At 29.6% G+C, this 15,727-nt stretch overlaps 1 protein-coding gene across 1 annotated transcript in view; it reads left to right on the top strand.

The window, feature by feature from the left end:
- Positions 1-15,727, top strand: part of Vha55 (V-type proton ATPase subunit Vha55) — a 52,388-nt gene that overhangs the window by 22,124 nt on the left and 14,537 nt on the right. The window contains exons 4-6 of the mRNA XM_075382329.1: positions 2,871-3,010; positions 7,640-7,786; positions 9,732-9,911. Of these exons, the coding sequence (XP_075238444.1) occupies positions 2,871-3,010; positions 7,640-7,786; positions 9,732-9,911 (467 nt within the window). The remainder of the gene's footprint in view (positions 1-2,870; positions 3,011-7,639; positions 7,787-9,731; positions 9,912-15,727) is intronic.

The following is a 15,727-nucleotide window of genomic DNA, read 5'->3' as shown; positions in this document are numbered from 1 at the left end:
AAAGTAATATCCAGAAGTTTATTTAAAATTCATATTACCATGTAACAAATTTTCATTATCACTATTACTGTATGTAAATAGATTGTACATACATTAATGTATGTAATACGTAATGCATTAACACTAATTAAACTTCAGTAGCTAATAAGAAAAAAAATACATAACAAAAAAAAATAGTTATAAATTGTGTGAATTTTACTCTTTCAGATATATATATATATTTAAATAAGATGCGTTTGATTGTTGTTTTGGTGACTGAAAACACTTTCTTTTAATTGAACTTCATAGTTTGCTTAGAATAATAATATCGCACAATGAACTATTGTCTACCTACCTACCTATCTATCTATCTATCTATCAATCATATCTACAATGAACTACAGTACAGAATTATAATATTTGAAACAAGCACAATTCAAGTAGCAAGTGAATGAAGGAGTAAAACCTATCACAGAATGATGAAAAAACTTAAAATTTCTAACTTCTTTACAGGTTTTTAAAACTTCTATTTTTTTCCGAAGACATCACAGTTAAACTGCTCGCGGCTAATCAAGAGTTTACTAGTTAAAAAGCAGTGAATTAATTTTGGAAGTCAAATTGAATTATCAATACTCTTTAACTTAAAAATTGTTGTTTATAAATGTTCCCAATAAGTGGTTTTATCCTGTAATCATTCATTAAAAATTTTAATCATCAGATTAGTTGAATTTTATTTTTTATATGCCAATATATATATATATATATCTTGGTGATGTAGTTGTCCCTTTCTAATATTTTTTATCTACAGAAAATGGATTTTAATGTTGAATTGTAATATGCCTCTTATTATCCATTGGTCTGTAGGGTATAGATTAATAGAAGTCCTACCAAAATTCCAACTTAAATCTTGCTATCTGTTCATTTGTTTAACTGACTAATACAATGTGTATGCGTTGACAAGTACTATAAACAGTAGTAATAAAAAAAAAACAGTAAAGTAAAAATAGGACTTCCTGGACGGTTGTGTAAATTAAAATAATACTATAGTTTCATAGAAACATGTATACAGACATATATTTTATAGAATAGATTAATGAGTATGAGTTTAATAATAATGTTTATTTACATTTATGATTTAATCTGTAATTATATCATAAAATAATTGTGACAATATTATTTTTGAAGTTGTCAGTTTCTATTGTAAGGCAAAAGATGAGGATATGAATGATGATTACTTAATTTACATTTAGAATACCAGTTGCATTACAATTTTAATCCAGTATTTACTGATTTAAGTGGAACATATCTTTGTTTATTGTGCTGGCATAATAAGAAAGTTACAGTTTTTGAATTATATTCTAATTATATTATAATTATATTATATTCTAATTATATTCTGTTCTAATTATATTTAAAACAGAACAGTTCCTTTTATCATATTGTGGTGTTGAGGAAAAAGGAAGTGGAACAGACTACTACAAATGCAGTTATGTGCAAGTAATAAATCTGAAAAATATTAAGTGCAGTCCTATAAAAAATGAGATTTGCCTCAGAAGTGAGCCAAGTTGTTAACTCTTATTTCATCATTGTTATCATCAAAATCTCTTACCTTGGAAAAGTAATATTTTGGTCCATTTAAGTATCACAAGAAAATTGTAAATAATTAAGTAATGTTACCTACCTGTTATCAACATAAATAATGTTGATAAGTTATTAAAAGTAACAAATCTGTGAAAAAACATGAAAAAAAGTGCTACTCCCAACAGATCAAGCATATTAAGTATCTCTGTGGGCTCATACACAAGCACCAAAGTCAAACTGACCAACTCATTCCATTGTGCTGTTCCATCTTAATTCAAATATCAGCTTATATAAACTTATTTTAATCTCACCGCCTATATTTAAAGAAGTTAAAGTATAACATGACATATTTTTATAGTTAACATTTTTTAAATGTTCCTCCTTGCAATATTGTCTAGTATAGGATATAAATCATGTATTTTAATTTTAATGTCAATCTGAGACATGTGTGCACGCATGTGATTGCTTGATGTATTTCTTCAGGATTGGACATATACAAAATAGTATTTTTTTTTTTTACACAACCAAATAAGTTTTTAAAGTAAATTTTATAGTTTTCAGAATGCAATTTTTATTAGGTATGTGTAGGCAGGCTTCATCTCAGAAAATAAGTTTATCTTAATTGTTTTTCTGCAATTTCTATTGAAATGTATTACTACCCTTCTAATTAAAATACATGTTATTGTGCTTTTCTCACTGGGTAACAATGCACACACATGGCTTGTCTTCCAAGGTCAGTCCCGGTGAATTCTCAACCAGTCTAAAGGATTGGAATGCAATAATTAATTCTGTGCATAAATAAAACAAAATAAATATAACTACCAATAATTACCCACTCGATAAAAAAAAAGTCAGCAGCAAGGGACTTTGTCCAGGTTCTGCAATTAGTAGGGAGATATATAAATCTCCTGCTGTTCTTCCATTCTGTTCTGTTTTGTATTGTGCTTTTTTGATCATTACAATTTCACAGAAATTATATATATAAAAACATATATGCAATAACTTATGCTGGGATTGAACTGTACTTTAAAAACTCCAGTTAGTGGTAAAGGCTGCTTGCTCATAGCTGAAAACATTTTGATGTGACATTAGATGAGATCTATTAATATATTATTGATAACTTCCAGATAATTCAACCAATTAATTTATATTGTTATTAAAAAAATTGCTTATAAATTTTTGTATCAACTATTATATATTTTATAATTGAAATAAACATTTTTATGTCTCATGTTGTGTAGGTGACCAATAATAGTTGTAATTAAAAATAATTTTTTAATTAATGTGAATATGTTGTATGTTTCTAATAGGACAACCAATTAACCCATGGTCTCGTATTTATCCTGAGGAAATGATTCAGACTGGTATATCTGCCATTGATGTAATGAATTCTATTGCTCGTGGGCAAAAGATTCCAATTTTCTCGGCTGCTGGTTTACCGCACAATGAAGTAAGTAGTGCTTGTGACTAGTTTTGTGGTGTAGATTTTGAACAGATCAAAATTATTATTTTGATTAATCCTATTAATAGCAGTGATATCACCTAAATTTTGCATGTTTATTAATCATGCAGAATATTCTTTCTTTAAAAACAGAATAAAAAAAAAGTCACTGTTTATATTATATTTTTACATTTAGTCCATTAGGATTAAAAATTTTATTTGGGTCTATATAACAAAATAATAACATTTTGTTAAAAAAAAAAAAAACAGTACATTAACTTGAGAAAAAATTTAGCCTGATTTTTGTGGTTATTTTCTCATTTTCACATTTAATATTGTCAAATATTATTAAAAAAAAACCACTAAGTTATTCACAAAACTATATATGAAACACTACAAAAAAAAAACAAATCAAAGGACAAGCATGCCAAAGAAAGTAACATAATCACAAAAGCTGAAATTTTTTTTACTATTTTTCAAAGATATGTGAAGGGATTTTTTTTTAAACAAAACTATTGTATGGGTGTTTTAAAAGAGAAATTAGAATGTAGTATCATGTAAAAGAAGTACTGACAGTAAATAGAAATATTAATAATAAAATAAATGATTGAATCAAGTCTTGGAAATTTTTTTTAACTACTGTAGTCATTGATTGTGATACACAGCTACAATGGTTTTTGATACCACAACTGTAATGTTTCCCACTGGGCTAAATAATATAAATCGGAGAATTTTGTTTTTTAAACTTATTGATTAAACAGCTTCATTGGTGTATCTGCATCATGTCATAACTTTTGTACTTATTTTTTCCAAGGGTGTTCTTAATTACATTGGGTAACAAAAAAGGATTTTTTTTGTCTCTGGAAGAAAAATATGTGATTCTGATAGTATTTTTTCTTCTGAATTCAAATATGATATCGGTTCCCCCCCCCCCCATCATGCAAGGTTTCTGAGAGACAGACATTTATAGTTTCAAACATTTTAATATGTTCTGCATTCCTAATTACACAATATTCAAACATTTGGCTTGCCTAGAAAGTGAGAAATGATGATTTTCTGCTATATTTTGTTTGTAGAGGATCCCTCTTGATGGTCCAACAATAATCGGCCAGCATATTACGATTCCATTTGCCTTGATACCTCGTTTCCGTAGCTGAAATCTTCTGATGGAAGTGTTCCCTGTGCTCATTTCTCACTGCACCAAGATTTTCTGGGAAGAAATCTATGTGCGAGTGCAGAAAGTGTACTTTTAAGGACATATTACAACCCAAATTTTTATAAGATGTTATGAGATCGTTGGCAATATCATGTTAATTTTCCACCTTTCGATTTCCCAAAAAACTCTGAGTAACATTTTTGAATGCTTGCCAAGCTGCTTTCTCAAGTGGATTCAATAGCTCTTCAAACTTTTCATCATGCATTAGTGATCGTTTAATGGACCCACAAATATTCCTTTAATTTTTGCATCAATAATTTTAGGAAACTTTTTTAAGTACAGGAAACCAGTTATTGTCCATGGCCTTGGTGAAATTCTTCATTTATCCTAGTTTGATATATAACTGAGGTAGATGCACATTTTTAGGATTACACAATGAGTCCATGTTTCACTTATTTCTGTTCAGGAATGAGTGATTTGCGTTTAGGCCATTCTTTTGTAATGAAATTGTTTTTTCTGTCCCTACTATCCCATTCACACAAAAACCAACAGTACTTCGTATAACCAAGCTGCAGACCAAGATTAAGTGCACAAATATTCCTTTCATACACTACATATTGAAGCTTTTCCAATATAAATTTAAAGTTTTCATATGTTTCTTTCATATTAGCAGAGTGAGGCACAGGTACTGATGGGAATTTACTACCATTATGCAGAAGCACAGCTTTTAAACTAACTTCAGAGGAATCGGTGAACAAGCGCCATTTTGTTGGGTTATAAAGAAAAATAGTCTTTAAATTCAGAATGACGATTACGATAAGTACATATCTTTGCATTCTTTTGAAAAAGATTCCATCCTTGTAGCTGGGAAGCAAGCATTTCAGACTGTTTTTTTGGATAACTTTAAATTTTGTATGAGATTAAGATTTTCTTGAGTCTGTAAATGAGGCTCAGATGAACTGCTTTGTTCAAAAGTTTTATCACCAGAATCTGTTTCTTTTTATTTCTTACTTCCATCAGACTCTGAGCTCTCTTCATCTAATCTCACATATTCTGGAGGCTTTGGTATAGGCAGTTCTTTGCAGTATGGAACTGGTCTCATTGCAGATTGTAAGTTAGTTTAGTTACAGCGGTACACCTCTGTATGTTTTTATTTTGACGTCATCACTTTAATGTTTGTTAAGCAGAAATAACAGTCAGAAGAATGATCTTTGAGTTCCTTCCAAATCATAGGGATAGCAAATGGCATGTGGCGTGTGCCATTTTTCTATGCAATGAGAAGCCTAGAGCACAATAAACAACAGATGTGTGGGGCCCAGGCCCTTGTTTGGTCCCTGAATTTACACACCCAAAATAAAGTTCATAACACTTTTATTAATGGAGTAAGATTTCGCCTTTGAGACTTGAGCATCACTTCCCATACATAACAAAAATTGTTTGAATGATTTAAAGAACTCTAGGCATTTTGTTACTAACGACTACTTAAAAGAAATAAATTTATAAATATATAATACACAATAATTCTGACACACAAAGCACTCACAATGACATGTTTACTGGTTCACTGTGTCTCATAACTGGCACCATTCTGATGAATATGTGCTACACTAGATCATGTTTGTTTGTATCTATACGTGTCAGAACCTGCACAACAGGAGCAAAACTACCATTTGAGTTAGCTCATTTGGTTCCATCATATTTGCAGTGTTCTAGGAGCATTTACCTGACAGTGGACAAATGGATGAAAAGATTTTTAAATGGATTTTAAAATATTTAAAAAATTAAAATAACAAAAAAACTGTGGGTGATGGAGAAATTCTGAATATGTATTTGAAAACAGGATAAAAAACTGCATTAACTATATCTATTGGTACTTGTGAGACAAAAATCATGTTGACCAGTGTTATTTTTTAGATATACAGTTTTTTATAAACATGTTTTAAATAGATTAGTATTTAAATAAATATTTTTGTTGATATTAATATATATAATTTTTTTAATATATTCCATTTAGTTAAGTGATGTGTAGATTTCTTTGTATTCCTTGAATGAGTAATTTTCCCCCCTTGCAATGCTTATTGGTAGACATAGAAATATATATTTATTACTATGAATTTCTGTTTAAAAAAGATTATTTGAAGTTGTAGATATTTCACATTAACGAAAACAATCTTTTTTAAACAGAAATTTATAGTTAATACGTATATATAACATCTTAACTATAAATAAACTAACTCAAATAAGAAAATATAAATTAATAATTGTTTATTTTTACATATCTTTGTATTCAAATTTGCTTATTATTCAGTTATATAAAATGAGTTGATTTCTTATTTACAGACTTTATTTTTTTCTTCTAAAAGTAATTATACTGTAATTCTGTACATAGAAATGCTATTTAAATAGAGATCCACCCACATATTTTTTATAAACTCAGTTTATTATATTTAACCTCACATTCCTCAAGATTTTATGTAAGTTAAATCAAAATATTCAGTGAAATGTTTTCTTCATATGTGTATATGACATTTTTGAAATAAATAACAGGAAAATTGTTTCATAATAAGAGATCTCAAGTATTGGATAGTTTTTCTTGGATCTTAAATCATGACTTTTTAAGTTGCATTTTCAGTTTGAGAAATAATCAGAGATCGTAGGATTCATGAATGGAGAGTTAGATTCTTGGCAAACTTGAAGAATCACTTGCTTAATTAGAGAGAATTGAATTGGATATGAAAATGAGCAGGAATGTTGTGATATATTTTACAATTCTACTACATTCTTTTGGGCTTTTTCACCAAACAGCATCACAAAGTGGGCTAGTTATAGAGAAAATACTGTTGGAAGTAACAAGGCAGAATGAAGTTCCCTCCCATTTTATTATAACGTGGATGGTTAGTCTACAAATGAATTTCTCAAAGATTTGCAAAAGTCATTACAAATTAATGATGCTAGATTTTAATGACCAAAATTAACATCATTGATACACAATAAACATGTGTAATTTACATCTGACTTTGGATTGTGTATCTGTTAAAATGATAGGTAATATACTGCAAATGCCATAGTTAAGACATTGCAGCAACTGTCTGTGTGTTGGAACTATTGTTATTCAGTTATTTTACTAATTAAAATTAGCATTATGGCTACTTCAAAAATAAACAAATGAGATTAGTTCTCTTGAAAGTAATAATATTTTAATTTTATTAAAGATAAAAAGATATAAATGAGACAGACCCTAATAGTTTTGTGGCCCAAAACGGATCATATGAACAGGTTTGAAAAATATATTGTTGTATTGAACACATATTAGGTCAGCAAAAAATCTCATTTAACTTAATGATCCTAAAAAAAGAGATTAAATTAGGTAGGTAAACGTAATAAAGAATAATTTATGTCTAGTAATAATTTATAAGTATTACAAAACTGCCTTTGTTTTGTTTCCTAAATGGTAATCCATAATATGTCTTCATTTGTTGTAGATTGCAGCCCAGATTTGTCGACAAGCCGGTTTAGTTAAAGTACCTGGTAAGTCTGTCCTTGATGATCATGAAGACAACTTTGCCATTGTATTCGCTGCTATGGGTGTTAACATGGAAACTGCCAGATTCTTCAAACAAGATTTTGAGGTAAAAAATATTTATTACTCATACATGTGTATATGCTAATTTTATATGGTTGTCTAACATTTCCATTTGAAGATGCTTGATCCTTGATTTTTTTGACAGTATTCCAGTATTTAAATGTATGGATTTTTATTTCTGAATAAAATTTATTTGTGAGTTAAACAAAATAGCTGAAACTTAAAGTTTTCTTTTACATAAAAATTTACAGGAAATCCGATTAGTCAAGAAAAAAGTTGTTGTCTTGTATATGTCAAGTTCATGTCTGTTACTTTTGAATCTGTTCCATTAACAGTCACTTTTCTGACTGTGTCATGATAATATGTCGTTCCCCATAACTCCTGTCAAAATTTGTTGTTCAGTCTATTTTTAATAATGTGTAATTTTATGTTTGAATTTAGTTTATTATATATGTACAGTAAAAAATATTAAAAACATTATGTATGTTTTCCGGATCCAGAAGCAGTGTTGATTTTTAAAATGTATAACTTAGCCAATGATAGTTATTCACATATGTTATGACCCCCATAGGAAAAGCCTTGTGATGATCCCAGTTGCCACACCAACCCCTCTGTTCCTAGCACTGACGAGTTTTATTGGAGATCATCTTTTTAGATCCTCTAAATCCAATAACACATCACAGTCATCAGTTTGGTCTCTGTCAGGTCAATATTTGGCAATGCAAATATCTTAGCAGACATTTCCATCAGTGTATTTTTTACACAACATAATATCACCTTTGTATGGCTTTCTTCAACCACAACTGCCCACCATAACCTACAACCCTCAACTATCAAATTAACCAATTCGTGGAAGCACAATCCCTGCACCTTCCTCTTTAACACTGAAGGTTTCACACAAAAACTCTGCCCATATCTAACTTCAGTTAGACCATGCACTCAGATCATTACTTGATTGACTCATTTAAACACTAAAAATACTATTCTCTTACCAACAAAACAATGGTTGATCACTACAATAATAATTTTTTCCTACAATCCAGTTTGCTTGAAGTCCTCTTGATTTACTTAAAAATCAAGGAACAAATTCACAAATTTAATAAGCTTCTAATTAAAACATATCCTAACTGTCTCTGTTGTGGTCCGCATTTGGGAGTGAGGTCAATGCCTATCACCATTAGTAGTTAATAAATTTAAATTTCTATTGCAAGAAGATTTATTTTTTATTCAATATAGAAATAGAGGGATTTGAGTGAAAAATATCATAACTGATTCAAAATATTTAAATGAAGTTGAAAAAAATAACCATGATATCGCACGGAAAAGAATTACGTTGCTGATAAATCATCAGCAACATTATGTTACTTAAAAATAATCATTGTTTGGTGTAGGGTGTGTTTGTAAATGGAAACTGTGTACTTCTTATATCAATGTTGTTTTGTCCTCTCACTCAATCTCCCTGGGTACAGAGCAGGTTATAGAATCCTTCAGACTTCCTAAGTGTAATAACACCAGTAATGTAATAAATATACATTAGCTTAGAGAACACTAGATATGTATTGATTATTTTGGCCAAATGATGTGTATTCCGGGTATTTTTTTCCACAAAATTTGTTTGTAATGGGGATTTTGCTATTTAAAAATTTATTCAAGTTAAATCTGTTGAATAGATTAAAGTAAAGTTTTGTTTGTAAAGTTGACTTGTTACATTACAGGCTGCTTGTTAAAACCAGGATCACCTAATCAGAAATAATTTATGGTTAAGTAATAATTTTAAATTCATTCTGTTCATTCATGGAAATAGGATGAAAATATGTAGTTGATTTTGTTTTGAGATGTATATTTTCTTCTTTTTTTACACTTTTTTTAATTTTATATAGAAGTGAAAATCAGAAATTTGTTAATCAGAATTAATTTTTTTTTACTTTTCTTAAATAAAGATTTTTGAAAAGTAAGCATTTATTTTTTATTGTGATATATTTTTTTCACAGGAAAATGGTTCAATGGAGAATGTATGTCTGTTTTTGAATCTGGCCAATGATCCAACTATTGAAAGAATTATTACCCCTCGTTTGGCGTTGACTGCTGCCGAGTTTCTTGCTTATCAGTGTGAGAAACACGTATTGGTCATTCTTACTGATATGAGTTCATATGCTGAAGCTTTACGAGAGGTAAGATAAAATTGAATAATTTTATTATCTTATTTTCATAGCCTTGTTTTTAGTTATTCTGGTTGATTCGTATAAAGAAACTTAAAACTTCACAAAAGATTTAAACAATCCTTTAACCAAGTCAGAGTTGGTCAGTTAATGGAATTAACCAGAAGAAGTTTATGATTTTCTTCAAGTGTAATAAACCATAATTATCAACAAATTTTAGTTAATTTGATTAACCAATTTAATTTTATTAAATAGTACTTCAACTTGTGTAAATGAGTGCACATATAAAATAAATAGAATTATAAATTGACTTGTTTAAATAGAATATAAATTTAATTTTAAAGAATAATAATAATAATGTAATAAATCCTACATAGTCAATGGAAAAGTATTTAATTTGCAAATCACATATTACTGAACAGCATTATTCACTCTTTCAAATCCATTATCATAAATACCAATATAAAATCTTTTAAAGCCTTTACAAATTATAATTGTTAAGAAAGTTGACTTTCAATTTTATATCTTTCTAAACATTTGATAGAAGAAATTAAATTTTTACCTTTAAAATTTATTCTTTCTTTATGTTTTTATATGTAAAAATTCACTTGATGGAAAATTTTAGCAATTACAGCAAATTATACCATTAAAAATATTTTTGTTTTCCTGGTAGTGGAATTTCATGTTTCATAACTTCATTAATGGGCTGCATAAATTCATTAATAAATGATTAGGGGGTTTAAATATCTGTGAGTCTAGAGTATTAATCTCATTCAATTGTTCTGGGTAAAATGTTAAAGAAGATTATAGTTGCTTCACAATTGTACACAACAAATGGCTGTACAAAAAATTACAAGGCTTGTACTTTGTTATATGCTTACATGAAATGCACTCATTTTTGATAAGTGATCACTTTTGCTTTATGCTCCATTGTTTATTGATATTGTGAAATGTGTGCAAGAAGAGTTGTTAAATTGCATTGCTGGTCACAAAAAAAAATTTCATTTAACACTTTTTTTTTAACTGCCTTCATATTTTGAAACCAACAGTAAATGTTTAACTTTCCTGGTGATGAAATACTTTTTGGTGATAATCATCACCAAGCATTTTGTTATTAATTTTTTAACGTCATTCTAGTTCAGAAAAATGTTACTCATTAAATTTTGACTTGTTGGTTGTTTACATAGAATTATTTTGCAACTGATTTATTTTACAATTTAATAGCATTAATATCTTGTACAGAAGTTGCTTTATCAAATTATTTCCTCTTGCGCGCGCGCGCACACACACAAACACACCACATCTCACCACCATTATACAAGGCATATTCATAAAGTAAGGGCTGTCAGCTTGTATTTAAATATTAGTGGATCTGAACACAGTTTCACGCATGCAGGACCATCTATTGGCTATTTATGAAGCCACTGCAGTTGTTTTGATTCTGCAGTTGTTTCCAACCAGGGGCTGCAAATCACAATGTCCGTGACAATCATTTTTCCTGCCAGCTGTGAAGTGCAAAAGTATCTTCAGCTACTGAATTCATCAGCAGTTGTACCTAGTGTATGGACATACATTAATGAGTAAAGGAAAGGTTAGACAATGGTATTGAGACTTTAAAAATGGCTGTACAAAATGTCCATGACAAAGAGCGGCGTGGCAGGCCCAGTATTCAGATCGATGAAATCGTTGTACAAGTGAATCAAAAACTGTGATGTGATCGGTGATTGACGATCAGTGTTCTGGCTAATGAATTTCCGTGTGTTGGACATACCTGTATCTACATGATTGTCACAAAAAAGCTCAGATATCACAAATTGTGTGCAAGGTGGGTACTGAAAATGCTCACAGACCAACACAAAGAGCAAAGAATGTGCAGTGTACAGTGTTTTTGGACCACTATCAACAAGATGGAGATGATTTGTTTTCCTACATTATTACAGGCGACAAGATGTGGATTTCCTACACCAACCCAGAATCAAAACAACAGTCAATGCAGTGGCGCCATTCAAGTTCTCCAAAACCAAAAAAGTTTAAACAGTTTTCGTACTTGAGTCGAAAAATGTAGGCTACTGTTTTTTGGGATGGAAAGGGTGTCAATTTGGTTGATTTCATGGAACAGAGATCAGCAATTACAGCTGACATGTGCTGTAAAAGGCTTACCAAACTAAGACTTGCGATCCAAAATAGATGATGCAGGAAGCTTTCATGTGATGTAATCCTCCTTCACGACAGTGCTCCTCCTCACACCCCTGCCTTAACCAAGAAGAAGATTCAAGGTTTTCGTCGGAACATTTTGACCACTGTCCATATAGTCCCGATCTTGCATCAAGTGATTACGTCCTCTTCCTGCATTTGAAAAAGTGGCTTGGTGGACAACAGTTTGAAAATAGCAAGGAATTCAAGACTGCTGTTGTCAACTGGTATACTTCCCAGGTGGCGAATTTCTGTGAAGTGGGGTTGAAGAAACTGGTACAGTGTTACAAAAAGTGCTTTGGACTGATTGGCAATTATGTGGAAAAGTAGGTAAGTTGTAAACATAAGTATAAGTAGATATGTTGTAAACTAAAACTGTAAGTAAAAATCTTTTCTCATGAGTTAATTTTTTTTAATGACCGAATGGCCCTTACTTTATGAATATGACTCGTATATGCATATTGAATTACAAATTTATACTAAAATTAAAATTTCCTGTAGTTTTATTGTAGTATTATAAAATACTATAAATATATATTTAAATTCTTTTAAATAAACCACCTAGTTCAGAATATTGAGATTTTATTAAAGGTATTGTTACTGTTACAGGAAATAGATATTAACAAAACTTCTTTGAATTTAATAACCAATATTATATACAAAAAATACCTTACATATGGGATTTCCACTATCAGCTATTATGTCAAATATATTTACAGGATTTTGAGAATAAATTAGTACATGCCATCTCTCATACACATAAAGTTTTAATATGGACACGATATGTTGATATTCTCATTATGTACTTAATTACAATATGTACTTAATTACAACAACTAATTACACAATTAATATCTTATTGCAACAATTACATAAAGAAAATAATTAATAAGATATTAATTGTGTAATTAGTTGTTGTAATTAAGTATAGTTTTGTTTCTTGAATATAGTTTTAGTTACTAAATCTAATACATAACAAATATTAAAGAAATAATTTGTTCATTAGTTTTTAAATATATAGTTTAATTTTGTTAAATTAAATTTTATAATTGTACTACTATTATAACTATTAGAAAAACTAATAATATCTTTAGTTGTTATATAAAATTGGTTATTGCATTAACCACTTAATAATGTAATAATAATTCTTTAGTATATCTGTCGGCAGATGTAGGTCTGACGGATGATCATGTAAGTTTTAAATTGTAAATAAATAAATAAATAAATGTATTACCTGGTAATAAACATTGAGCATCTAATAATATTAAACAGATTAAATTCGTATAATGAAAATTTAAAATTCACATTTAAAACAGATAATAACAGAATGTTAAATTAGTTAGATGTCAGTATGAAAATAAACAAGGATAATCAAATTGAAACATCAATATATAGAAACCTACATCTAATATAATTATTCATAAATTAAATCACCCTTAGTCTCATAAAATTAACACTTATGCAAATATGATATGTAGAGCAATAAAATACACACATAACAACAAAGAAATGTTAAATAATAAAGTAAACATCATAAAACTAAAACATATAGCGATTGAAAATGGATATGATACTACTATATTAATACCTAATAACCACAAAAAAAAAATAGTAATAAAATAAACAATTGTGTGGAAGTTATTAAATTAAATGTGACTCATTACAACCCCATTCAACTGGACTTCCAGATTATCTGGACCGATATCAGGAAAGGCATTTTTAATTTTTTTAAATAAAATATGTACTGTAATACAGTAGTACATGGTAAATTATTTTTTTTTAAATATATTAAATAAAGAAATACAGTAGTACTGTGTAAAATGTTTCCATTTTATTGGCAGTTACTTTTTGTATCACAGTTTTTACATACTTTAGTACTTATTAAAAGTATTATGTACGTATTCAGATTTAGGTAACTCATGTACTGCTTACTGTAAACATTTACTTTTTCTGAGAATAGAGTTGTCGTGCAATATTTTTGTACAGTAGTTATAATGAGGGTAACATTATGTTAATGACTGGATGTATAGGCCTATACACTCTGTTATGCTTTATTTTAGTAAACTTACATTCAGAAAAGCAGTACAGGTCCAGTATTCATTTAACGTTGTAACTTGCTGCAATAGTGATTGTGATTGAAATTTTGTGTTGTGCGTGGTATAATTTAGTGGAATGGCAACTAAAAACCAACAAAGAGGGTAGTCATTTCCACAGAAGAAAAACTTAATGCACTACTTCATATAGATAAAGGGAATCTATAAAAAAAAGGTGTAGGAAACCAAACTGTTTTGGAATGGAAAAAATATAGAAAAGAGATTGAAGATATCTGTTTCAAAATGGTGTCTAAATGTAGTTAGGCAACAGGGTGACTATCAGAACAGCAAAAAAATAGTCAGCTAGACGAAGCTTTAATTTATGTGGTTTACCCAAGAAAGGGAGCATGGGGTTCCTATATCAGGTGCCACTTTACAATCTAAGGTTGTAATTCTAAATGACAAATTAGGTGGTGATTATCATTCATAGCAAGTTCAGGTTGGTTAGATAGGTGGAAGGCTCCTCACGGAATACAGATCAGTGTATCAGGGAAGAGTTTATCAGGGGATCATGCTGCTAGTGAAAATTATAAAATGACATTTTCAAAATTTATCATCATCTCAGATTTTCAATACTGATGAGACAGGATTATTTTTTAAAATGCTACCTAAAAAAACTCGCTTCGGAATTGGACTCTGCTGCTGAAGGGCATAAAGTTTGTAAGCAAAGGGTATGATTCTTTTATGCAGTAATGCATCAGGTAAGTTGAAGCTCCCACTTCTTGTGACAGAAATATTGGCTAAACCTCGAGTACTGAAGAATATTAGTAATTTGAATGCACTTCCATGTGTATACTGTTCACAAAAATCAACATGGAGGTCTTGTGAAATATTTAAAGAATGGTTTTCTTCATTCTTTGTCCCTGAAGTGAGAAGATTTCTAAAAGAAGAAGAGCTTTTACAAAAAGCTGTGTTATTTATTGATAGTGCTTCTTGTCATCCAGATGCAGATGTGGAGAGAAGGTGACATCTTTGTAAGATTTTTACCTGTACAAACGACAGCACTTAACCAACCTTTAGACCAAGGTGTAATAGAGAAGCCTTCAAACAACATTACAGAAAAAATTTCTTATAAAACTTTTTGAAAAAAATAGTGAGGAAGCTGGAGTAAATGTTTCAGATTAACTTAAATTAATATTCAAGCAGTAATTTTTGAGTGTGCTTCAGCATAGAACAAAATTAGTGCTTCTACTTTCAAAAAGTGTTAGAACAAAATCTGGCAAGAAATGAAATCTGAATCTAACAGAGACGACTGCTGAAATAAACAACAGTTCCTTAAAACAACTTATTCATCGTGTCGAAGTTGAAGATGTAGCTAAATGGATGGACTACGAAAATGATGTAGATCACCAGTGTCTATAGTGATGATGATATCGTGTTCTACAAATCCACATCCCGACATCGAAAACACAGGAGACAGTTCAGATGACGAATTTCTCAAGGAAGAAATACAATTAATCTCATAGAAAAGCTATATGCTTGGAAAGCTGATGTCCTTTTTTTGAAAATTAAAATTGAAAGTCTGTCCATCAACTGCTTACC

The sequence above is a fragment of the Lycorma delicatula genome, chromosome 1 (genome assembly GCF_047948215.1).
Source record: "Lycorma delicatula isolate Av1 chromosome 1, ASM4794821v1, whole genome shotgun sequence".
NCBI lineage: Eukaryota > Metazoa > Arthropoda > Insecta > Hemiptera > Fulgoridae > Lycorma > Lycorma delicatula.
Note: the sequence above shows the minus strand (reverse complement) of the source record. Positions and strands in the feature narration are given on the sequence as shown.